This window comes from Taeniopygia guttata, chromosome 2 (assembly GCF_048771995.1).
Source record: "Taeniopygia guttata chromosome 2, bTaeGut7.mat, whole genome shotgun sequence".
Taxonomy (NCBI): domain Eukaryota; kingdom Metazoa; phylum Chordata; class Aves; order Passeriformes; family Estrildidae; genus Taeniopygia; species Taeniopygia guttata.
In genome coordinates, this window is record NC_133026.1 from 133,106,851 (window position 1) to 133,134,048 (window position 27,198).

At 38.7% G+C, this 27,198-nt stretch overlaps 1 protein-coding gene across 3 annotated transcripts in view; it reads left to right on the forward strand.

The window, feature by feature from the left end:
* Nucleotides 1-24,346, forward strand: part of ZFPM2 (zinc finger protein, FOG family member 2) — a 305,329-nt gene extending 280,983 nt beyond the window's left edge. For all 3 annotated transcript variants that reach the window (XM_002200311.6, XM_012572069.5, XM_072924913.1), the window contains 3 exons: nt 11,692-11,898; nt 16,007-16,231; nt 20,865-24,346. In XM_002200311.6, the coding sequence (XP_002200347.4) occupies nt 11,692-11,898; nt 16,007-16,231; nt 20,865-23,356 (2,924 nt within the window). In that variant the 3' untranslated portion in view covers nt 23,357-24,346. The remainder of the gene's footprint in view (nt 1-11,691; nt 11,899-16,006; nt 16,232-20,864) is intronic.
* Nucleotides 24,347-27,198: the final 2,852 nt, after the last annotated feature.

The window sequence follows — 27,198 nt, forward strand, 5'->3', positions numbered from 1 at the left end:
CATAGTGAAATTCTCTGTTAAATTCAATTTTTCATTCAGACACATCTCAAGGGGCTGCCGTACTCTGCACGGTATCAGTTCTCTTTTCTCCCCTCATACTTTAGTATTTTAGACATTTAACAAAGTGATTCTTCCCTTGGGATGTATCAACTTTAGAGCATCTGTATTTGTTAATTTTGAACTTCATCTAAACACTACCTCCTTTCTCAGGACTAAGGCTATCAGTAGTTAGAAAATAAAAGCATGTAAATTCACTTAATTTTCAGCCATCCTCTCAAGAAGCTAGGCAAAATGCTCTTAAGGGTGACCTGTAGAAGTCCAGGGAGCCTGCAGAATGCTTCAGACCCCGGCAGACTCCCCCTAGGGAGCCAGTATGCTTTAAACTGGCTTCCCATTGAAGCAGCTGTAAGAACTGAATACATAAGAAAGAAAGGTAATGAAAACTGACAAGTTGAAAAGAAATTGAGAGTTTAATCTGTAAAGTTGTGCTTGAGGGGGCTTCCATCATGATATTCCTATGGAGTAGCAAAAAGAGAAAAAAATTAGGAAACTGCAGAGTATGATGAATTTACATAATTTTTTCTTGCACCAGGCGATATTTATTAATTTCTTTTCTGCCACTTTACTGCACCTCTTTGCTTCTCAAAAAGAGAAAATGAAGTATACAAAACCTGGCAATCATAATGAATGTGTGAAATGCTCACAGATTATTTATAAGCATGGAAGTTATGTAGTTGTTGGAGAGTCTTTCCCTTCTGCTCCTGCTTGGTGATGAAGAATGGTATTTTAATAGGCAGATGGTAAAGACAATTACAGTTTGGGGCTCAGCTGGGAGTTACATCAGTTTATTGCAAATTATTAGTTGATAAATGCTTTTGTTTACAAGCAAAGTCTTAAGCAGCTTTGTAATCAGTTTATCAGCTGCAAACTGAATTTTGACAGCTTGCCTTTGGGTATACAGTCACTTTTTTCTTGGCCATCTAGAAATCATGCTGACCAAGCAGGCACAATGGTAGCTCCTATGCACCTGTATGATGCTCAGGTAAACTGGCATTTTTTTATTAAGCCTGGTTTGGAAAAAATCATCAAGTGCAGAATCATCCACAATTCTTAATCTGTGTTAGTTTTTACAGCAGAATCTTAACAATTTGCTCATGCTTTTTTTTTTTTTTTTTTTTTTTTTTTTTTTTTAATTTGCATTGTAGCCAGAAGTAGCTCAGTCTTTGCTTTCTGCTGTTCACAGTCTCTTACTAGATGAACTAACTGGGAGACTGGTGGTGGTTTATAATTCTTGTTTACCTTGGACACCATGTATATCTTGGAAGGTGGAAATGCTTTTGACCACTGAGTGTTTTCAGTCAATTTACTTCTAGTTTCTACTTTAAAAGGCAGAACTGGGATTTAACTCCTTTTGAGGAAATCTGGGGTATTGGTACGGGGTTTTGTGCGTGGATGGTGGTGGGTATTTTTAATGAGGTACTTTTTAAATAGAGAAGCCTGAGTTAGGTTCTTATTTTAGCTTTTATGGCGTTTACATTTTAGAACATACTAAACATGCAAATCTACTTTTTGTTTGTTTAGTAAGAGAGACACAGATTTGTCACAGAGTCTTGTTTCCACTGCACCCAGAGTAAAACATTCTAATGCCTTAAGTGGGAACGAGACTTTTTGGAATCACAAAGTGCCACTTTTCTTCCATGGTTGTTACAGCCGAGGTGAACTTCAGTTCCTGAACTTCAGCCTGTGAGCTGAACGTTAACACGAGTAAAGGCCTGAGATAACTCACGATAATAGCAACTGTTTTCTCTGGGTTACAGTGCACATTACTAAATGCTCTAGCTTCTCTTCATTATAAAAGCTGGCTTTTGTTTCTCACAAAGCCGTGAGCCTTTTCTGGCGCAAGGCCCCTGTATTGAATAAGCAGGCAGGTCTCATAACCAATTCTTCTAACTTTGATTTTACCATTCTCAAACTTCCCTATTTGTCCTTATATTTATTGTTTGCTTTATGTATTGCTTTCCTTTACAAATACAACCTATCACTTCAGCTCCTTCTACATAATCCTTCCTTCTGCTCAGGTGCCTTTGCTATTCACTCTGCATTTGCCCAGGGGCAAGAAATGAGCCCTACAGTAGCAGGTGCAAGACAGTAGAAAATCCATTGATAAGATGAAGTGTACTCTGCTTTTCCTGTAAGAAAGAGGTGCCATTAAAGCATATCTATTGTCTCATTTAATCACCTCTTTTTTCATACACTCCAGCCTCACAAAATAACTCTGAAAAGACAATCCACAGGCATGATTGTGTTTGTAAGGCTACAAAAGGTCACCTTACAGCTGTGCTGTTACAGAAGCAGGGATTGTAGGAATGTGTGTATCCAAAGCCCTGCTTCAGAGTAGTTGGTTTCAGTGGTGCATTTTCTTTTTCTGTGAAACCTGGTGCATCCACAAAAGCTGGGGAGAGCAGTGGGCGTCACCTGGGAATGTCTCCTGGGAAGCTCTATGGAGAGTGCCCATTCAGTGGTCCTGTAAAAAGGGAGATGAGTGTTCTCTGACAGTAAGTTCTAGCTCCTTTGCAGTGGTGGTGGGATTGCAACGTGGGCAATGTCAGCAAGGGTTTATGAGGTTTTTTCAAGCTGTTTATCACTTTCTTTCTGAAAGCTTCATAAATTCTAAAATAACACTCCAGTGAGACCTAATTCAAATGTAAAAAAGGTGTACCACTCAATTCAAAATAGTAGAATTTACAAAGAAAATAGGAGGGGGGAAAAGGAAGAAATCACTAAACTTGGGAAAGAACTCCTTCAACTTCCTTGTTTAAGTTTATGCTGAATTAAGGAAATAGAACAGGTTTAGCATTTGTGGCAGGCCTTAATTTCAACCTCTGAGCAGCAGACTTAACTTCTTGTGATGTGGGAGGATATTACAGTTTTCAGTTTCATTTCGTAAGTATTGCCATTTGTGCCAAACATTTAATAGTTTTATGCCGTGGACTGTCGTCCACCAGGAGCTGATATCACCTAAGACTTTTTAGAGCCATCTAATAGAAAGATACGTATTCATTCTGATTAGCCCAGGATTTGAACGAGGGTCCCAGAAGAGATATATAAGCCTCTTAAATGCATAGAACTTCTAAGGATATGGGTTTAACTGTCTCCCCCTGTGGTAAATAAGCTGTGACAGCTCTATCAGGGGGGAAAATGGCAAATAAAATTACGTTATTTTCCTGTGAATATTTTCGGAGCACTAATCTATTTTGCCTCTTTACCTATTAGAACTCTGTTGAGTGTTACATGCAGACATTTAATTGGAGGAAACACGTAAATATCCTCAAAGTAACAAAATGCAGGCACACAGCAGTGTTAAAACAAGAGGTCAAAGTCTGTTCCTTGCACTCCTTACTCTTCAGAAACACTTTGCTTTATTTGGGGTTCAGCTGAGGAAGGTTTTTGCAGTGTGAATTTGAGAGCTGCTGCCATAAGATGGTGATGTTAGTTGTACTGCAGCAAGGGAAAGACCAACCCCTGACACTCACACTGAGATGCCAGGTTTAGGAATTCTCTCCCCTAGGAGCGAGTTCCTTTCATATTTTTCTTTTCCTCTTTATCAGCTATATAATGCCTGACAGTTTTAACCACAAAATCATCTATTCAGATGAATACACTGTCAGCTGTCAGCATATGACTAAGCTGAAGTCAGACCCGAAGCTCAGGTTGACTCACATGAAGAAGCAAGAGCTGTGTTCCTAAGGAGTATTTTCTTCCCTGTTTCTGGTCAGAGAGCTTATATCTCTAAATACAGGGGTTTAATTTGGCTAGAGCCATTAAGCTGAGTATTTTTCTGTTGTAATGCTTCTGGAAAATATCACTGCTATTTCTTCATTTTGCGTTTTGTTCAGTGAGCTAAAAATTAAGAAGGCTCCATATTCTATACTGAACACAAAGGTAATAGTAAAAGTGGTGACAGAACTGGTTTGTCCCTTATATTGCTCTAATTTTATACAAGATAATAGATTTTCCATTTATTGTAAGTTTATAATATGCAGTGGGTAATTAAAATTAAAGGTCAAATATCTTTTGGCAATCTCTTTTGATCAGTAAACAAGGAAAAATTATAGAAGAAGCAAGGAAATAATCTCAAAAATGTGGCACTAAAGCTGGTTTTGATGAGAGTTTGAGTAGTCTGAATTTGCAGGGCTGGTTTTTGAGACATTTCACAGAGAAATGGTTGGAACCCCAACATTAAAGTGCATTAATAGCAAAAATGCTGTACAGAGTACATATTTTGTGTACGCATGTGAAAAACGCTAAGAATTATTTAGCAACTGGAAAGACTGCTCACAAAATGCCTTTGATTTATTGCTGTATATACCACAGATCCGTATCACATAGTCCTACATTATTTTATTCAAAAACTTGTATGAACCATGAGTTGGCATGTTGTAGAATACTGAAAAGGCATTAATCAACCCAAATAAACAAGTACATAGATATATCTAACAACTATGAAGTAGTTAATAATTTTTTAGCAATTTTATTACAGAAAAAAGGTCTAAAAGAGTAGTGCTTAATTATCTGGACTCCTCTGTGCTGGGCTGTCTTTTGATTGTATTAATGAAGCAGCTGGTCCATTGTTTCTCTTTAATTCCTCTATTGTTTTAAGAATATGTCACAGCTCTTTATTCTTTTATCAGGTGCTGTGCAGGAGGATTCACACAATAACTCATATTCCTACTGTATTTGCCAATGCACAAAGAAACCTCCAAAGCATTTTTCAAAGAAGGGGCACACATAATTTATAAGTTCTGTTCCTTGTACCACTCTACTGTCAAAAATTTCAACAGTATTGGATTTGAATGAATTATAATTTTTTTATTAAACAATGTGTCCACATATAGATATATGTACTTTGTTCATGTCAAAAATTAGAGATCTGCCCAGTAACTTGTGCTATACTGAAATAGCATTCAATATGCTGAGTCGTCACAACCCCATGGGTGAGAAGCAGAAGGAACCCAAATATGAAGATCCCATCCTATTGTGATGTGCAAATTTTCCATAAATGCTTAACCTGTGGAACAAAGGAGGGAAGAAAATAAATTACCTCCAACCCACATTACCATTATTAAAAAGCACAGTTTTTTGCAAGTTGGAATGTTTTATTGGGAGAGGAAGGTTTAATTCAGTTGATGGTGCCTGGAAGTTGCTAAGAGCAACAGTCTGTTGTTTAAATAAATTCTGATAGTCTTTTGACCCTTCTTGCAAAAAGATGTGTGTACAGGAAATGGGCTATTATGTTGTTGCAGCAACGCAATCAAGTCCAGTAAGCTCAAATTTTACTACACAAAAGTAATGCTTCAGAATTAACTGGCAATGAAAACAGCTTTTAATAGAAATTGCCATTGATTTCCTAAATGTCTATGAAAGGTGTGTGGCATTTCTGGGTCAAAAAAACAAGACTCAGATAGTTTAGCAAGGAAAATCAACTGATACTAAAGACAGGGTAACTGGAATTTGCTTTTGAATATATGTTTATATGTCATTATACTTCTCAATCTGTGAAATTCCATGTACTCAGTGGAAATGCTGCTTTGAGCTACTTGCTCTCTTAAGGTATTTTTCCTAAAAGCAACAATAATAATCAAGAGTCTTAATAGTTTCATCCATTTTGAAGTTCTTTTTCCCAGTGGAGTTAGGTGAGTCTGACCTTATATATAATCTCTTTTCAGACTGTGATACACAGGTTCCAAATTATTGTTCCTTAAGTTCTGCAAAACATAAGTGGGGGGGAAAATCCAAAAAAGCAGCAGCCCAACAAGACTTACTGTACTGTGTTTTCCCAGAATTCTTTCTAGAGTTCTGAGGATCAAAATTAGTGAAGGGACATTTAGTTAGTTTTTCAGAGCAAATTCCTTGTTTCAAATAGGATAGTAGAGGTCCCTTTGTTTAAAATATATTTCAAATGTAGAAGGAAAAAAGAAAGGGCTGTTGAAAAAAAAAATTCTATTTTAGATGTCTGTCCTACATAAAATAAAGTTTTGAATTAGCATGTATATCTATCACCATTTTACTCCTTATTCTGAATACAGAAGATAGTGCATTACTGCATCTAAGTATGATTTAATTGGTTCAATTTACTATATATTTTTTATACTAAGTGTGATTCCATATCTTGATGAGTCCAGATGTAGTTATGCTTCTGGTTTACAACATCCCATTGCTTGCATTTTATTATTTTTACAAAGCAAATGCCTATCAATCATGGAGATAAATTAGAAAAAACTGTGCAAACATGACACATCGCTAAGATTTTTTCAGCATGCTATGTAATTATTAACCTGATTTTTGCCATTGAGGGAAGCCGTGAATTACAGATAGCATGGATGAAATTAAATGCTTTTATATTAGATACATTTTCCTATACAGTTTTCTATAGGTATGGCCATACAATATAATTGAAGCTTTGTCAGCCCTGTAGCCTAGCAACAGATAATACTGTTAGGTTACTGAATTGCTCCTGGTTGACAAGTAGGGAGTATTTTTGTGTTTATCGTGTTTGCTAATGATGGGATCCTTTCCAAAAGGCTTGTCTTAATCTTAATTAGAGTTTATCAGCAGAGGTCTGCATGACATTGTGCAGACACTGATTTCATAAATAATAAAAAGTGCAAGTGAAAAATTTGGCAGGAGAAGAAGATATTTAAGACCACTGATTCTTGTAAGAGCACCATGAATTTCCAAAATGTAATCAAGTTTGAACTGTGACTCTATTCTTTATTATCAAAACTTGCAGTACACTCCACTGCAGTCTTGACAGCAATTATGAGTATGATTTATAAGCTTCCTGTTAGGAACCAGATCTGTTTGCACAAGAATCTTGATCATAAACATTACAAAGAACAGCAAGTCCACAGTTTTTCAGGGACATCAGGACCTTACTCTTTCATTTTCATAGAAAGTTTTTGGTTTGGGTTGTGTTTATTTTGTTTTTAATTAAGGGTGTTGGTGTTTTTTAAAGCAGCAGAAATATTTGTGGTGAAAGTTGCAAACAAAGAAGAGAACCCTGAAATAACCTCCCCATTTGGTGGATGTTCTGAAGGTATCAGATAACTGCTTCAGTGCCTTATGTCTTTTGGTCAAGAACTCATACCAATGCAACTGGAGTGTAATTTTTCCTCTAGTTTGCACAAGATGATATTCTTTAGTTTTCCTGCCTTCTGATGATTAAACAAATGAGCACTTTTAATTTCTTGAATTCTGAGCAAGAAGAGTTCAAATAAATGCACAGTGTTTACAGACATTTTTATTCTTTTCTTATGCTTGACGTGTGTGTTATATATCACATAAACTTGTTTGATTTAACCATTGATATAAAACAATACGTTACATGCTCAAGACGCTTATCTTCGATTTCACAGAACCATAATTACCGCTTTCGAGAAAACAGCCTCCCAGTGTTACAAAGCCTGCTGCTGCTCTAAAACCTTCTTTTCTGCACTAGCACAAGAGTAAGACTTTCATTACTACTTTACCAAGTAAAGCCCGTAAGACCCCTTTCAGTGTATGTGTTGTGATGGTGACGAAATATGTCAGAGGATGCAGGAAACTTCCCCTGCATCCTCTGCACGAGGCACACACGTTTTTCCTTGCTATTGTCTCCGACGGGCAATATGATTTGTCCAAAGATAACAGCGCCAGGTGGGAATTGCCCTAAGATAAGAACACCGGGTGGGAATTGCAGGAGGAACTGTCTGGACTGCTCGCATAATGAATGCATTCCAGACATGGGGGAGCTGTGATGGTTGCGATTGACTTTAGTACACATCGACCTGAAAAAGGGTATAAAATACTGCTGGGCTACCTGGGCAAACTCTTCTCCCAGAGTTGCAGGAGTTTCCGTGTGGATTGCTGGCCTCCTTCCCCCGCCCCTGTCAGGAACGCCTGCAGGGTACGGACAGCCCGGAGATAGGGAGCGCTCCTTTAGAATGGGTGAGTAAAAGCCGGCCGCATACGGAGATAAAATCCTATGGAAGCACAAGGGGCGCTTTTCCCTTTGCATTCGGTAAGGCCAAAGACTGTAAACCTGTATGTCTCTAGCTGAACCTGTTTATATTATAGTCCTTTAGACTTGCTTGTATTATATATTGGATTGACAATATTTAGACTGTGTGTGAGCAATAAATATAATCGTTGTCGTCCACATAACCAGTGTCATACTTCTTGTGCCTGATTAAGAATCTTCTCTCTGCTATGGCAGAATGGGTGACCAATGAGTCACCAATGGGTGACCATAATATATTCATTATGGACAAGAGGAGGTCCAAAATCACCAGTCTACCATTGCTTTCTGGACAAATTATATAACTATGGCTATTTCAGAGGCACTATCAGTCACTCATCCCTGTTAAAACATCTGTTCATCCTTTCTCTTCCTCTGATGCCTGTGTCATTTTAGGACTGAGAAACCTTGCCTGGTTTCTTTGTAGAACAATTTCACCCCTGCAAGTTATTTCTGAGATGAAGAGCAGTTGGTTTAAAAAAAAATAATCTAGCCAGCTTAATCAAAACTTCATCTCATATAAATAATAGTCCTTAACATTTCTTTATGAAATCTTCATGCCTTTGAAAATACGTCATGCAAACATCTTCCTATCTCCTAATCACCAGTTGGCTTGGCTATGGCTTCTGTATTATCCCTTTGAAAATCTGTTGTTAACTCTGCTCTCTGCTTAATGAAAAGCTGTTGTGCTCCTGAGATACTGCTGTCTATATGTCCGTTGTGTCTTAGCCTGTAGAAATGTTTGTGAGAAGAAAGTTTTCTCCTGATTTTTAGCTGCTACCTGCAAGGAAGCCCTTATCCCTGCCAGAGGTGTCTAGACAGCATAGTAATTCATATGATAGTCACGACTGGAACTTCCTATTAAATTTGGAAGCCTCTGTCAGGTTCTCTGCACTTGGCAGTACTTTTTTCTGTCACTCTTAACTGGCTGGTGCTCTTTGCTTGACTGTGCAGTAGAAGGCTCAAGAAAGACTTCCACAGTCACCTGCTGTGCATGAGCATGTTTTCAGTCACTGCATTAAGGGGAAGAAAGTTGTTTGCATCTTTCAAAACAGCAGCTCTTGCCTTACTCTGTGTGGGCAAGCATAGAAGGGGACAAGTGAGAACTGCACCGTGTCCTGTCCCAGTGAGTGACAAAGGTGCTGAGCTGAATTTCGTGTAGCTGGAAGAATGCATCTTTTGGGAGTTCATCTGTGGATTTAACTTAACACAATATGATATTCTGACAAAAACCTGGATGTGGATGTCATGTTTACTTAAATGCCTCATTTTCTGTAGACTGGGATGAGACAAAACAAAATAACAATGTCCTTCTTGGATCTGAATCCTGCTGAGCTAAAGATTGGTATTCATATGCAGGAATGGATTTAACTTCCCTAGTTCTGATTTTCTTTATTAAGCCAAATTAGAAACTGTTGTGCTTCCAAAGCTGTCACACATCCCACCAGGCTGTGCTGCCGTAGGTGTGACAGCTTGCAGGAGCTGGGTGGAGCGGGCAGCCGGGGTCACTGCTCCCTTCAGCTGGCCGAGTTTAATCTGCGGCTGGACATGAGTCAATGCCCTGAGGAGCTCCAACACCACCAGCCTGACTCAGCCTTTTAGCTGATCCAGACCGAGTGCAGCTGGAGACCCACTAATCACTTCTTTTCACCCCCAAGGGTACACATAGCCAAGATGTCAAGATGTTTGCTGGGATAGAGAAAGTCTCAGTTGGTTATTCTTTAGTGACTCATTTTTATTAAGCGATCCAGTGAATCATAAAGTCTAGAAAGAGATCTTGTTCTGTACTAAAATATACTAAAACATGCTGGTTGATTATTACACCTTCTGTATATAAATAAGATAGAAGTGCACGTCAAGAATGGAAATTAACTATGTAATGTTTGTGGCAAAAGTACCCAATTTCAGGTTCTCAAATTGCAATGTGTGTTCCATGTATTTTCATCTACAAGACTAGTTAAGTGCACTTTAGGAATTTATCCTGTTTCTCTCTGGAAGACGTTTTCTCCCCATTTAGCTCTGAAAGCTTCTGTAGATTTACTGGTTATGTCAGGCAATATGTCAGATTGTGCTCTTCTTTTTTTTTTTTTTTTTTTTTTTTTTTTTTTTTTTTTAATTCCTGCTCAGGCGTTAGGATTCTGCATTTGTATAAATTTTTGGTACTATCTTCACTTTTCATCTTCTTATTCTCTAGAGGAAATTACTCAGATTTGTACCATTTAATGTTGTAATCTTGGAGACCAGTAAATCTTGGTGTGCTTTGGTCCTCTCACAGTAAATTGTTTGTAAACTTTGCAGCACCTTCAACTGCTGTATTACCGAAGGGTGAATACAAAGACACTTTTCTGCTTTGAAACTTCTACACCACTTTGAGGTCTGGAAGCTTAGCGTATTTTGCCACTGAAATACACTGTCACTGATGCTGTTTTGTTTGCTCATCTTTGAAAGCTAATAGACTGGTTTAATTAATTGTCCAAGATTTTTCTAAAACAATGTCCTAATTCTTCCATTTAGCTGTGGCATATCATACACTGTTGTTATCTCCTCTACCAGATTTTTGCAACAAGTTGTTTTAAAACTATAATCTCGTTGAAGGGAAAAAATGAAGTGCAGTTGAAAAGGCAGTTATGCCGAAAGATAAACACAGCAATATTACTTATCAAAACGAGTACAGTTTTTGCTTGCCTAATGAATGCAACATATAGCTTTCTCTATATATACAAAACCTGAGGAAAAAAAAAGCTTTATAACATATAAAGTATGCAACATTATTTCAGGCATAACTGTATTGGATATGTATCTAGGCCTGAGAGTGTAGATAACACAATATAAGTGCTTTGCCTGTCTAAACATGTTAAATAAATGAGCATTCACTATCTCATTCAAATACATTAGTAGATGTACTTGCATAGTTAATTTTCTTTTTAATGCACTACATGTGACATTTGCAGCACAGAGCTATAGTGTATCTTACTGTTTGATGAAAGTTCTTCCACTTCCCCTCCTTCCCCCCCCTTTTAAACAAACCTTTATTTGAATAAGCCTTTATGAAACAGATCTTTGGCATATCTTCTTTTCAGGAAGTTCAGTCAGTGTAAGCAGAGATAAAGCAGTCATGTTACGAAGAATATTACATAAGGGAAGATTTTTTAGAGAAAGAGGGTGACAAACATAAGGGAGGGGAAGAACGCCCTTAAGAGGAAATCTGATTTCTTTCTTGCAGCTGTTTGGTTTTACTGAGCTGTGATTTGCTATTCAAAATAAAACAAGCTTGGAGTTAAGAAAAATGTATAGGAACTTTGGTGAAAATGGTAATGAGAGAAGTACTGCATAAGTTATTTTCACCTATATCTTGATTTTCATAATGCTGACTTTTTAGGAGACAAAGTGAAAAATTAAAATAATTATTCATGCTGCAAATAGGAAAACTATCCCCAAATTGTTTTTCTTATACACGAAAATTCCTATGTTGGTAGAAGGAAAACAGGAAAAGTAAAAATCGTATGCCTCTTTACTTCAAATAAGCCATCAAAATTAAAAAAAGAGAAAAGAAAAGTGCAAAGATAGCATTCATGTTGTAAGTTCTAGAATTTGATATTGTCAATTCAATCTTTCTACTTGTATGTTTCCTGCAGGAGGGCAGCTTTGGTGTACCACGACCAAGGCCATCTCAGAGGGTGAAGAGCTGGTTGCCTTTGTTGTGGATTTTGACTCAAGGCTGCAAGCTGCCAGTCAGATGAGCCTGGCAGAAGGCATGTACCCCGCCCGCCTGCTGGACTCCATACAGCTGCTCCCGCAGCAGGCTGCCATGGCATCTATTTTGCCTACAGCTATTGTGAACAGTAAGTGAGGAACTCTATTCTCTGGTGGATCTTTAAAACAACAGTACATGTGAAGAGCTAATGCAGCAATGTTGAATTCATGACCACCGAAACCGGACCACAGCTCAAAGCCTGCTTTTGTTCCCCCATCATCTCCAATAAAAAGAGCAGGAAGAGCAGTCTGGCAAGAGCCTCACCCAGAGTACCTGCCCTCGTGTGGAGGTTCTGTGGTCTGTTCCCAGAGGCAATAGGATTAGAAACTTAAAAAAAAAAAATAGATGAGATAGGTCAGCTAGCTCTCAAAGTCCAGCCTCTGCTTCTCGAGTAAGCTTATTGCTTACCACTGCATTTTCTTGTAATAATTCATGATACTCAGAAAAATAAAAGATACACATTCTTTCAATGATTGTTTCAAAATGCAGCAGAAATTAAGCTGTAAAGCAGCCCTTTAAGTGGAGATTGTAGCATCTCCATTCAATGTGGTTAACCAAGAATGTTTTTATATCTTGTGATCATCAGTGGGCTCCATCATGGACAAAATGCAGCATGCATTCAAGTGCTGTCCTTAGAGAGGAGGGCCATTAGTGTTCTTGAACTGGGACAATTCAGCTCAAATTAAAGTTTACATTTTTAACTTTTGCTTATGCAAAAGTTGATCTGCTGTTTACCTAGTTCCTCATCCTCCTTTCTAAGTCCTTTTCAAACATATTGGCCATTACCATGAGCCTTACTAGTCATCTCTTAGACTTAGATTGCACATTCTTAGCTCTCAACACTTTGCAAGCCTGTACATATAGACCCCATGCTGGAGCATTTTCTTGTGCTTCTTATTGTTTCTAAGTATTTTAATTAGTTATAATGAATTACTGAATACAGTATTTCAGGTGCACATGTACATGCAAGCACATGATCTGCCACTCAGACTCACATCTCATAATACTGAGCCTTGAACAGTCACATCTTCAAGCTCTTCACACAGGACTAGTTAAAATATCTCTGGTAACACAGTTCATTCCATGTTTTCCTTTCAGTTTATTTTTCCTTTGTAATTGCTTATTTTCTGGTAAACAATTTTGATAGCTACATATTTAATGTTAGCCTATTTTTAAAGATTAACCTTCAAATGCCCTTATCATCCAAGTCTTCTCTTCCAAGAGATGAGAAGAGGTGGAGCAGCCTCATGCCCTTTAGCTAAGCACACTCATTTCTACCCCACCAGTGGGGGAGCTGTGAGCTGACATACCTGCTCACAGAACTAGCAATTAGGAATGCAAAGGACCTTTCCAAAATAGGTTGCCATAGGCACCTAACACGCCACTAACTAAAGGTACATCTCTTAGGAGACGCCTAAGAGAGGTAACTGTTTATAGCCAACAGCTGAAAGGGAGCTGCTACAGTGGGTAACCTTGCCTAAAAGGCACAGCTTGTTTCAGCTGAGATAATATTCTTGTGTAAATCTATGAGGCCAGCTCTGGGCTTTGGCAAAGCAGTCAAATTTCTACAACAGCACATTTCTGGAAACATCTTTTCTGTCAGCACTGACTTGTGCAGAGCCCTGGAAAGCCACACTGAACATTGCTAAGAGGAGTCTTTAATGGTACATCATCTCTGGCTATACATGTTTAGCAGCCACTCAGAGTAATTTCTCTGTTCTTGACTCAAGGAAAATGTTAAAATAGCAAGTCTTACTGCTCAGAACTTTCCACATTGGTCCCTACTCTGCCTCTGATCATAAGGGGTTATTTTCACATTTCATTGTTGATTTGGTACCTTTGATTCATTCAGCTTGGGGGCTGAATGTTTCATTATATGAAAGTATCCCTTGAAATAAATTCCAGTATTTTGGTTTTAAGTAATTAAAACATTAGCTACAAGTAGCCTTTATCTGTTTCACATCACTTTAGAGTAGTAATAGTTTCAGATCCCATCTCTCTATATTGTTCTCCCTGAAATTCCACCCTCTCACCACGGAGAAATGCTCCTCAAATGCATTTTCTCTTCTTGGCATGTAATGGGAGTCGCAAATTCACCATGCATAACTGCAGCTACAGACTGTCCAGGCCATCTAACTCATAGGAAATAAAGATGGCTGGAAGTCAAATTCATTAAGAGAATCAGAAAGTTCAATTCTGTGATGGAATGCAGTCAAATGAATTCAAATAGGACAAGTTGGCCAGATCAGAATTTCCTATTAGTACTTTTGGACTTTCTTTTCTGTGGAAACACCAACAGTTCAACTTTTTAAGACCATTTGAGGCCAAAACCAAATGTTAAAATGTCACCTTTAAAGTGAGGTGGACATTTCAAATGATGCAAGCTGTATCACTGATGTTTTAATAGTGATGTATGTTGGAATACTAACTGCTCCATTAAGTGTTTGTGTCTGAAATCCATGCACAATTATTCAGTGGCAAAGGGAAAAATAGAAATTGGTAGGTGTTATAAATATTTTTTGCAAATTCATGAGCAGAAAAACAGACAAGCATTAGCATTGCAATCAGAGAAGCAAACTAAGCAATGTAAATTTTGGCTGCATTTGTAAATATTTAGCAAATAAAAGACTCATCCATGTCAATGGGCTGGAATCTTCAACTTTGTTCACCCAAAGGAATTGAAACAGAGCAGTTGTCCTATACACATCAATATTTGAAATTAAACATAAATTGTCATGAATGGTAATGAATTACGTCATCAGCTACATATGCCATGTTTTCAGAGCAGCCATCCTTTCTTCAAAACTAAGCTAATTACAGTTTCTAGCAGCTCTTTGCATTCTGAAGTCAGGGGGAGTTTTGATGTTGATCAAGATGTGTTTTGATGTTGACTGCAATTGTCTGATCCTGCGGTCAGCTGTTACAGTCTGGAGTTACTCATTGTTTTTTCCTCTCTTAGTCTCAAAAACAGTTGAGAGGTGTCTACACCAGATGCAGAGAATGGTTCTATGCCTATGATAATTCCTGAAATCATGAATGCATGAATGGGAATAGTGTTCATTGACTGAAGCCAAAGGTATAGAAGGGACTGTTGTCAAGATTTAGAAATATAAACCAGTTCCAGTGTTGAAGTGTGGATCCCGTCACAGTGTTATTTACTAGTGTAGATGTGGCCCAAAAGAGCAGGAATTTCTTCCTGTTCTTACTGATAGGATAGAAGGTTCACCTTTCAGAAATCAAGTAGATCTTTTGTCTTTCTGAGACAGGTTCTGTCTCCTTTGGCAGGGTATTAACACACAAATATCTGTTCACTTTGTGCAAAAATACCACATGCATTATTACTCTTCACATTAGTAAAGTATGTAGCCTCTCATGCATGATCAAAATCCTGACTTCTGCTGTTGAAAACACTGTGCAACCTCTGCGTGGTCTCTCCTCAGAGGGATGCTGACACTTTGGCATAGGAGACAATGAAAAATTGCCTTATTTTTAGTAAATATCCTCTATGCATAATGAAAAGTGGAAAACCAACAATTTACTGAAAAGAAAAGGACAAAAAAATACATAAGAAATTTAAATTTCTGTAATTAATAAGAATAGGAACCAAGGAAATAGACATGATGCTTAGTATAATATTTCATTCAATATTATAGGATCTTAAGGAAAAGTAATCTAGTCTTGCCTCCTGGATATCAGAACAAAAAGATTTTACAGTAATAGAAGCATAAACATACTGGAAATACACATTCCTCAGAATGATCTGCAGTTAGCAGTCAAAAATTCCAAGGCCCCGAGCTGGAAAGTCTTGTGCACACAGAAAAAAAATTGAAAGATGCCACCTAATGAGTAGTAATGTATTGGAAATACAGCATAGTTTCTTAATTATTATTGCATGTTCCCAACAAATATTAAATATAATTTAATTTTTAAAAATAATTATGTGCTAAAAGCTTCTAGCAGTTCCCTTTAAGCAACTTTTCAAAAAAATACTCTTTTGAAAGAAACAACTGTCTCCCATGTTAGTCCCTCATCTGCAAGTGAGAGTGTAATTTTAATGAACCCATTTCTCTGCTTTCAATGTTTTGTTAAATAAGTATTTTTTTAATGGGGAAGGGAGGGGAATTAATCTAGCTGTGTTAATTGGTTGGCACCAAGTGAACTGTGACTAACCTGCACCTGCTTATACTTGCTTGTAGAGGACATATTCCCTTGCAAATCCTGCGGCATTTGGTACCGAAGTGAGCGGAACCTGCAGGCCCATCTCATGTATTACTGCAGTGGGAGGCAAAGAGAGGGGCCACAGCTGTCAGAGGAGAGTGAGGACAGTGCTCAGCAAATATCCAGTGTCTGCCCCTTTCCACAGTGCACCAAAAGCTTTTCAAACGCAAGAGCTCTGGAAATGCACCTAAATTCTCACAGTGGTGAGTATCACATATTTTCATGTATCATCATCTAGGTTTAGCTTTTTGAAGAATTATTCACTGTAGACATTCAGTAGATCAATGTCTCTCCAAATATATGGAAGTGTTGCATGTAGATAACACCAAAATGCCAACAGTTTCTGACCTGTGTTCTACACCAAGTACCTCTCCCAGGTAACCAGTGTCATTTGTCTTATCTGCTAAATCTCATGAGTGCTGTCTCTCTCTTAATGTGTGTACATACACATACAGGCAGCATTTTTTTTTACTGGTGAAGGTATGATCAGGTATCCAGACACAATCAATTACTGCAGGATTCCAGCTACCAAACGTACACACAACCAGAGAACATGTCCTTCTGAAGCAATATCTTCCTTCTTAGCCCTAGAGGAGGCTTCTTAGGCAGAAGGCTCTAAGGATCATGGTCCACAACTCTGTGCTTTTATCAGGACACTTATTTAATAAAAAACTTACTGTTTGATAGAAATATTCTTTAACATTCTTATAAATATCAAATAGGGATAATGTTTTAGAATCACAAAAACAAAGAATTATAGGTTTGTCTAGGTTGGAAAAAGATCTTTGAGATCATCAAGTCCACCACTAAACCATGTCCGTAAGCACCACATCAGCATGGTGTAGATGACTACTTTTGAATTGGATTAGGGCTGGAAACACAAGTTAAGAGTTGGAAGGACATTTTGCATTGGAGTTTTCAGTAGAAGGGAGCACCTACAAATAAGAAAGTCTGCAATGTTAGTGTGTTGTGTGTTTGCTGTCTGGTGTACAGAGCTGCTTCTGGAAAGAAGCAAGGGTTCTACCGGTGTTCCTGACCTCCCTGGTAAATGAATGGAGCCTAAAGGACATTAATGGGTACTTTAATCACAGAAGAAAGCCTTATTTGGCTGCAGTGTGAAAACTCCTGAGGCATGCATTTGGTGAAGCGAAAAGAGTTCCTCTGATACTTGGGTAGCAATTGCAATTCTAAAAGGCAGCATACTGCCTTGGAGGAGTTTGGTACCTCCCTGAAAAGGACTAGAAGAGAGCTGAGTGAAAACTTCTTTATGTAGACAACACAGAAAACCTTTAGTCATTCATCATCAGTTGTCCCCTTGTTATCCAAGAGGAGGCAGTCACAGAGCTGCGAAGCTGCCTGGATGTTTATAAATCTATGGGCCCAGATGGGATCCATGCCAGGGTGATGAGGGAGCTGGCAGCTGAGCTTATGAAGCCACTCTCCATCATTTGCCAGCAGTCCTGGCTCACTGGTGAAGTTCCAGAGGACTGGAACCTGGCCAATGTGACACACATCCACAAAAAAGTGGGAAGGAGGATCCTGGTAATTAGGCCAGTTAGGCTGACCTCAATACTTGGTCAGGCAATGGAACAGTTTATATTGAGTGTCATCACACAGCACTTACAGGATGGTCAGGGTATCAAACCCAGCCAGCATGGGTTTAGGAGGGCTCAGTCATGTTTAACCAACCTGGTCTCCTTTTATGACCAAGTGACTGGCCTGGTGGATGCAGGAAAGGCTGTGGATATTGTCTATTTGGACTTTAGCAAGGCCTTTGACACTGTCTCCCACAGCACACTCCTGGAAAAGCTGGCAGCCCATGGCTGGGACAGGAGCACTCTGCTGGGTTAGGAACTGGCTGGATGGCTGGGCCTGAGAGTGGTGGTGAGCAGTGCTGCATCCAGCTGGGGACAGTCACCTGTGGGGTCCCTCAGGAGTCTGTGCTGGGGCCAGCTCTGTTCAGTATTCTTATTGACAACATGGATGAGGGTACTAAGTGTTTCATCAGTGAATTTGCAGACAACAAAAAGCTGGGAGTGTGTGTCAATCTGTTGGAGGGTAGAAGGGCTCTGCAGAGAGACCTGGAACAGTTGGACGGATGGGCAGAGTTCAATAGGATGAAGTTTAATAAATCCAAGTGCCAAGTCCTGCATTTTGGCCACAATAACCCCCTGCAGCGTTTTAGGCTGGGGACTGTGTGGCAGGACAGTGACAGACAGGCAGAAAGGGACCTGGGGGTACTGACAGCCAGCTGAACATGAGCCAGCAATGTGCCCTGGTGGCCAAGAAGGTCAATGGCTCCTGGCCTGTATCAGGAATGGTGTGGCCAGCAGGAGCAGGGAGGTCACCCTGTACTTGGCACTGGTGAGGGCACACCATGAGTGCTGTGTCCAGCTCTGGGCCTCTCAGTTTGAGAAGGACGTTGAGATGCTTGAGCATGTCCAGGGGAGGGCAACGAGGCTGGTGAGGGACTTGGAACACAAGTCCTGTGAGGAACGGCTGAGGGAGCTGGGGGTGTTTAGCCTGGAGAAAGGGAGACTCAGAGGTGACCTTATCACTCTCTACAACTCCCTGAGAGGTGGTTGTGGTCAGGTGGGGGTTGGTCTCTTTCTCCAGGCAGAAGCTGACAGAATGAGAGGACACAGTCTTAAGCTGTGCCAAGGGAAATATAGGTTGGATATTAGGAAAAAGTTTATTATGGAAAGAGTGTAAAGTTCTGGAATGGTCTGCCTGGGGAGGTGGTGGTGGAGTCACCACATCCCTGGATGTGGCACTCAGTGCCATGGTTTAGTTGAGGTGTTAGGGCATGGGCTGGACTCGATCTTGAAGGTCTCTTCCAACCTAGGGATTCTGTGTGATTCCGTGTGATTTAGAGGTCAGATCTTTCTGTGCTTCAAGATATTAGCAGGCTATTACCGTTTTCTGTTTGTTGCCTAGCAAATATTTCACTGTTCAGTAAACCAGCAGAACCATAGGCTACAACAGCTTCAATAAGATCAGGTGCATGCAGCTCAATGTGTCTTACAGCATGGTAATTACAACCAGATACTCTGAAAGGATTACAGATTAATTTCTCCCCATGCAGAGGAAAACTGAAATACTTGTGCAAATCTTGTGCAAAAGATTTGCTTCAATTATTTGCATTTATTGGCATACCACTGGCTTAGGTGTTGAGGATTTTGAGCAATGAGCTGTAAGTGACCATGTCTGTGTGTAATCTAGAGATCTACGTTCCTTGAAAGATATAAATCTGAGATTGTGGTGAATTTCAAGTAAGAATCTTTAGTTATTTCTTAGAAGAGAGGCTAAACCTCAGGTCTTTGCCTTTCCTTATAGTCACAAACCAGTCTATTCAATCATTCTTGCTCTCTTTCCTATTCTGTCAGTCTTTATTTTTCTATACAGATTATCACAAGTTAACATTCAATTATCACAATGAAGCATTCCTTTTCCCAAGATCTTATAATCTTTGGAAGCCCTGTGTTTGCTTCAACTGCTATTGCTGTTCCCACTGGAGGCTCTAGCAGACCTACACCACTGGAATGCAGAGCCCTGACTGAAATGCAAAGTCCCATAGAAGCTGCTGTCTCTGTACCACATGATGGGGAAGCATGTGAAGCATCATCTCATGTTAGTGGACGAGCTAAAGCCTCCTGTGGCCTCCTGGGGAATGAGAACCTGATGGGAAAGAAGTGCTGACTAAAGTTCTGTGTATTTCCTTGGTTCCCTTCTGGCTTCTGATGCCAAGAGCAGGTCAAATTTCAAATGTCACTCACAGCTTGAGGGGTCACAGATGCTAGAGAAGAAGTGAGGGCCTCCAGATATAACAGTGTGACTACCCACAGAGTGCAATAGTATATTCTTACAGTTTTTTATTGCCCAGCTACTACACACCTACTTCACCTGACTGAGATGTGGTATATGTGAGTATGTGTAGGCAGAACAAATACTCATTTTAAATTCTGGATATCATCCCTATCAATATTTTTTCAGTTTCTATCGTCTATAAGGTGACCAGAAACTGTGTTGTTGCAGTAGAGAAATTTGTTCTTATCTCTTTTTAAAGCATTTTCAATTTCAAAATGCCATGAAACATGGAGTTTTTTGTTTAATCGGTGATTGTAAGATGTCTTTGAATGTACTGTTCTTGATAAAGTGGTAGTGATTTCATGAGGAAAAGGTGTCATATTGTAGCAGTAGTTGCCAGTGGCCATTATATGTGAAAGATAAAATGTCAGTGAAGCCATGTCTTACTGCTCCTCCTCCCTTCACAAGGAACATAGTCATCAGTCCTTTCTGATGAGGATAGATCTGCAACCTCTTCCCAAACTACAGCAAACCAATACAAGCAAAGACCTGAGCATCAGTAACACTCAAAATGCTACTTCTGCTTTCTCTGTGGCTTTCAGGCACACTGAGGGCTGTATATTATAACCTTGAACCTCTTGACCTTGGTGTGCTTTTTGTGCATTCAAAATTTCCAGTGATTGTATATGGGAACATAGTGTCCCTTTAGTTATAACTGTAATTTCTGAGACCTTTCATTTAGAATAAGTCCAGTCTATTTTTATCCTTTTCCTTGTTCTTTCTCTCCCTGCAGCTCTGATGAATGCATGCAGATACTAGTGCCCTCCAAGCAGAGCAAAAGTCTGGGAATAACCTAGCATTTCGAGGAAAAATCAATTCAAGTATTTTCAGGGTGACTAATACCATCTCATTAGAAGAAAATTAGTCATTCTCACTGCATTTGTACCTTCTGTGCAGCTGATTTCCCAGTATTCCTCAAGAGGAGCAAAATGGTCACTTTATTTTGTATTTTGCTTGTCTTTTCTGTAGGAGTGAAAATGGAAGAATTTCTCCCACCCGGTGCTAGTCTGAAATGCACAGTTTGTACTTACACTGCAGATTCAGTGATTAACTTTCATCAGCACCTGTTCTCTCATCTTACTCAAGCTGCCTTTAGATGCAATCACTGCCATTTTGGCTTCCAAACTCAGAGGGAGCTACTGCAGCACCAAGAGTTACATGTCTCTGGCAACAAAATTCAGAGAGAAAGTGACATTGAACACTCTCCAAGTGTAAATGAAGAAGGTTTACAGCCAGCAACGGACCTGTTGAGCAGAAATGATGTTCCCCAGAGCCAAAAGACCATGCAGACTAAAGATGCAAGTTCTGATACAGAGCTTGATAAATGTGAAAAAAAGGCTCCACTTTTCCTTCCAAACCAGAGGCCAGAAACCCAGCCTGCCACAAATAAGCAGAGTTTTTCATATACCAAAATAAAATCTGAACCATCCAGTCCAAGACTTGCTTCATCTCCAGTTCAGCCTAATATTGGTCCTTCTTTCCCAATGGGACCTTTTCTTTCCCAGTTTGCTTTTCCCCAAGACATCACTGTGGTTCCTCAAGCTTCAGAGATATTAGCCAAAATGTCGGAACTGGTCCATCGAAGGCTCAGGCATGGAAGTAGCAATTATCCACCTGTAATTTACAGTCCTTTGATGCCTAAAGGGGCTACATGTTTTGAATGCAACATAACATTCAATAATTTGGACAACTATTTGGTACACAAAAAACATTACTGCAGCAGCCGATGGCAGCAGATGGCAAAATCACCAGATTTTTCCAGTGTTCCAGAAAAAATGCCTGAAGCTGTAAGTCCCAGTAATGGTCAAAGCTCTATAAACATCCTGAATCCAGCTCCTCACACATCAGATCCAGAAAATCAGCTTCTGCAGACATCTTGCTTAAACTCTTCCAATGTTTTAGATTTGATTGGGCCAAATAATAAAAGTCATGAGAAAGACTTTACTGCACAGCCTAAGAAGTTGTCAACTACAAGCAATGGTGATGAGAAGATAAATGGAAAACCTTCTGATGTGAAGAATCCCAATGCTCCCTTAGTAGAGGGGGAGAGTGACCCTAACAAGACCACGTGTGAAGCTTGCAATATTACTTTCAGCAGACATGAGACCTACATGGTCCACAAGCAGTATTACTGTGCCACTCGCCACGATCCCCCGCTGAAGAGGTCCGCTTCCAACAAAGTGCCTGCCATGCAGAGAACAATGCGTACTCGGAAGCGAAGGAAGATGTATGAGATGTGCTTACCAGAGCAAGAGCAGAGGCCACCACTAGTTCAACAGCGATTTCTAGAAGTTGCTAATCTTGGCAATCCTTGTACATCTACTCAAGAGTCAACAGAGAGTCTTGGGGAGTGTTACCACCCACGATGTGATATCTTTCCAGGAATAGTCTCAAAGCATCTGGAAACATCACTGTCTATTAACAAGTGTGTTCCAGTTTCAAAGTGTGATACTGCCCACTCCACCGTGTCTTGCTTGGAGATGGATGTGCCAATAGATCTCAGTAAAAAATGCTTACCCCCGTCAGAGAGGACGTCCACTTCTCCCAAAAGGCTGCTGGACTACCATGAGTGCACTGTATGCAAGATCAGTTTTAACAAGGTAGAGAACTACCTGGCTCACAAGCAGAATTTTTGTCCTGTCACTGCTCATCAGCGTAGTGACCTGGGACAACTTGACAATAAGGTATTTCAAAACCCAGAAAGTGAAAGAAACAGCCCAGATGTCAGTTATGAGAGAAGCATAATCAAATGTGAGAAAAATGGAAACTCAAAACAGTCCTCTCCTAATGGAAACTTATTTTCGACACACTTAGCAACACTTCAAGGACTGAAAGTCTTTAGTGAAGCAGCCCAGCTTATTGCTACAAAAGAAGAAAACAAACATTTGTTTCTTCCACAATGCCTTTACCCTGGAGCAATAAAGAAAGCTAAAGGAGCAGATCAGCTTTCTCCATATTATGGAATAAAGCCAAGTGATTACATTTCTGGTTCTCTCGTCATTCATAATACTGATTTAGATCAAAGCACAAATACAGAAAGTGAATCTCCTAAAGGCCAGGCGCCTTCAAATGGATGTGCTGTGCAGAAGAAAGAATCTCTTCCACTACTGCCGAAAAACCGAGGCATGGTAATAGTTAATGGGGGACTAAAACAGGAGGAAAGACCTGCTGCTAACCCACAGCAAGAGAACATTTCCCAGAATCCTCCGCATGAAGATGGGCACAAGTCTCCTTCTTGGATCTCTGAGAATCCCTTAGCTACAAATGAAAACGTCTCTCCAGCAATTCCTACAGCAGAGGAACAGTTGTCTAGTATAGCTAAAGGTGTGAATGGCTCTACCCAGGCTCCAACCAGTGGAAAGTATTGCCGACTGTGTGACATCCAGTTCAACAATCTCTCAAACTTTATAACTCATAAGAAGTTTTATTGCTCTTCACATGCAGCAGAACATGTCAAATGAAACAGTTGGTCACCTTTGGTACATGTGTTTAGCATATTGTTCCATACAGTTTAAAGAAAGCTGTTTGAATTACATCTGGACAATCAGGAGATTTCACTATTGCTGAGTTGAAGACTTAAAGGTGTAATTTCATTACAGTCCATTAGTAAAGTGTATTATTGGTGCCATTTTCAAAAATATTAATTTATTTTACCAGCAGTATTCATAGCTGTAGTTATGTTATTTTTTATTTAAAAACTTTATATTAAAGTCATTTGTAATGTTATTGTATAGTTATTGTGTAGCACATATGGTTTGCACTGTATAGTAGATTTTAAAGAAAATAGTCGCAAACAATACAGAAAAGCATTTTAGAAATAGCTTCAAAAGCACTTGTGTATCCTGATTTTTTTTTCTTATATGCTGTTGCAGATATATGTATATGCTAAAATATAACTTGCAAAGAAGTTTCAACTATGCTGTAAAGTTCGCCTTAAAATTTCAATTTTTTTGAACAATTGGGCTCAGTTTGCACTTTATATTTTAGCACATACAGTACCTTAGTCATTAGGCTTTGCATTTGTATGTAGCAGTATGTTTCTGTCCACTTTCTTAATCTGAAACGTACGTTAAATGAAGATGGCATTTTCTTTCTTGTATAGTACTTGTATTTTCTTTCGCTGATGCATCTCTGTCTCAATTTTTAAACCTTTGCTGTTAAATGCAATACTTTATAAAGAATGAACAAAATTACTGGAAGCAGTATTGTAAGAAATGAGGTCATATCAATCAGTTTTATCTTTTGAAAGGCACAGTCTAAAACAAAACCCTAAACTCAATGCTGCAATTATGAATCTAATTCATATATAAGATATATTTAAATATAAGAGTAGCAATACTGCAACTGGTGATCACAAAGATAATGTTCTACTTCTGATAGAAATAATTTCTCAACAAATGTTGTTACTATGCATGTATATGGATGGAATAAAATTCCAGATAATTGGAGAAGTTTGGCAGTAATTTCTTGAATTTTTTTATTTTGTTTTTCAAGGTTGATTTAGAGCTCACAAACTGTGGAAAAGCTCGTAGGAACAAGCTAACATTGCCTTCTCTTCAGTGGAAGCAAATTGTTCAAAGAGACAATGAGTACAAAGGATGCTTCCAGGACTTCCGGGGAGTCCCTGCTGACATGTCACTAGTGCAACTGGGCCTAGGCCTGCCTAGTGAATTAAACTTAAAATGTGAGGGTCTGAAACCAGGAAGGCTGCTCTCTTTACTGGTGCCAAGGAACACATACTTACCTGGCATTATCTCCATATGTCAAATTCAGTGGAACAATCTCCTTCCTAATACCTCTGGTATGATTCTTCATGTGTTCAGTGTTCTTATATGAAAAAACAAGATCATTCATTTGAGAGAACAGCAGTTTGTTCCACTAATTCAGTATAGAAATATTAGTCAATAATTTATGTTATATTAAAATCTGAACTAATGCATAGTTAGTACCATTCACTTTAATTGTTTGGTCACCTGTACACCGTTTTCATTTAAAAAATTGAGATTATAAAAATGACCTATTGATGTACTTTCATCCTACAAATTTGAAAGCAAAACCATTATCTGAATAATTACATAATCTGTTTTATTTTAGTTCCTGTATCAGCCAGAGAAACAGCTCAGAACAAGCTACATAAAAATATAGTATTTCAGCAGAGCAGTCAGTCATAGTCTAGCATAAGAGCATACAATGCCACTGGCTTTCAGCAACCCCATTTCTATGTAGTTTTTAACTGCAACTCCTTTTTTTATTATTATTTGTAAGTGTAGCTACATGTAACCCAGTAGCAAAAATAATAAACTCCTCAAAACTATAGTTATTAATTCTGCTGGTTAGCTAGGCTTTAAATACAGGTCAAGAGTGCTTAAAATTTTACTGATTCTCATTTGCAACAAAGATAGCAGATGTATACATTCATTTCAGTAGGCCCAAAGTTGCTCCTATAGCAAATACTTTGGATAATAACACTTGTGAAGGAGAAAAAGCATTACAATCACAGGGAGAATAAAATGAGCAAAATGTTCATGGTTATCAATTAAATGTTCATTAGAAAATAAACCAGGATATCTAAGACTTCACAATATTTGAAATAGATAGTACATTTTGGAGTTTTTGGTAGCAAACCATTATTTTGAAGATTATCCATCATGCAATAATGGGTTAAAGAACTAAGTGATTACATATGGATTGAAAGAACCTAATTCTTAAAGATCCACATGCACAGATGAAAATGTTTTAGGTGAAGCTGGTAAAAAGGCCATAGGTTGTGTAATTTACACATGCAGAGCTCTAGGGATGTATTTAGACAGTGAGAAAGTAAAGGAAAATATCAGGGTTAAAGCAAATACCAAGTTGAGAAGTGATGCTGAAAGAGGAAAACCTTATCACAAACGGTTTCTGATCCAGAAATGCTGAGGGTTCCTGATATATTCCGGAAGTAAATTAAAGATTTCCATGCTGCATTATATTCTTCCCACTAGCTAGTCCAATTTCTTTCACACAACAGAATCATTATGCTAGCATTTTCTCTTTATAAATCACCTATTTGGTTGACTACTTCCATTTTTACAAGTTCAAAATAAGCACAACCTGTTCATTTGTGGGGGCAGAGTTTCTCAGTTGTAAACAGATTTTATATATTTTAGTCACATCACTGGAACAACTGGCAACTCTGACATGTGCTAAGCCCCTAAGTTATACCATCACACTCTGTGAAAGTAGAACTGTACACAAGCTAGGTGGGTAGCAGATACTAATATTTTAATATCTTTATATAATTTTTTTAAAAACAGGAAGCATTTTACAAAAAGCTGCTCACATATCTAAGTTCAGGAACTGTGTTTTCCCATAACTTTATAGGCTGTTTTCAATTGTTTCACTTTTTTTATTGCACTCATTTTTTAAATTTGCTCATGTGATATAGGAACATACACACTTTGAACAGCCAGAAATCTCTGTCCTGTCTCTTAAACCAGTTTGCACAATACTGGCCTAATCCCAGTCTGAGGCTTAAAGAACATCTACATTTAAGTCATAAGTAGTGTTTACCAAAATAAACTACTTAAATCTGTTTTCTGACCAAGGGGTTATTTGTGTTCTCTTCAGATTATATCTACATGTTTATCCAAGGTGATAAACTGCCTATTGCTAAAAGCATCTCTTCCCAAGTTCTTATTTTAGATTTTTGTAGGGTTATCAATTTTTTATCAAATCACCTACGCAAAAGGAGTCTATCCTTAGTCTTTGACACCTAGAATTCAGCAGGAAACAGAGCACCAATGTGAAATGGCTTGGATCCTTTAATCCCTGACAGCTGGTGTCAGTAAATAAATCTTTGGGGCTATGGGGTGAACAGCTCAGCAAAAGGCATTAAAATATTTCCTGGGTTTTTGTTACAAAAAATAAAATTGCTCCACATGAAGACAATATTTAGAAGAGCTGATTCCAGCCTAAATCCCTGTGTACTGATTGCCTGGCAGGTTTTATGTTGAACTTTTGGGTTTTGTAAGGAAGATTTCCTTATTCACAGAACATCCCAAACACAGGCAGTGCTCAGAACTAATTTGGCCACACCCATGTCTGCCTAATTTATTTGGTTTTGTCCCCAAATTCAGACCCTGAGAGGCAGCTGTGAGTCATTCATATCACATTCATACCACAATCTTCCCAGTTTTCGCAGAACAATGGTGTTCTTTTTCCTTTGTGGAAGAAAAAGAGTAAAGCATGATGTCTGCTTGTCTTGAAGTAATTGTAATAACATCAGGATTCTGGTGACATCTTCTCATTATTACAAATAATCATA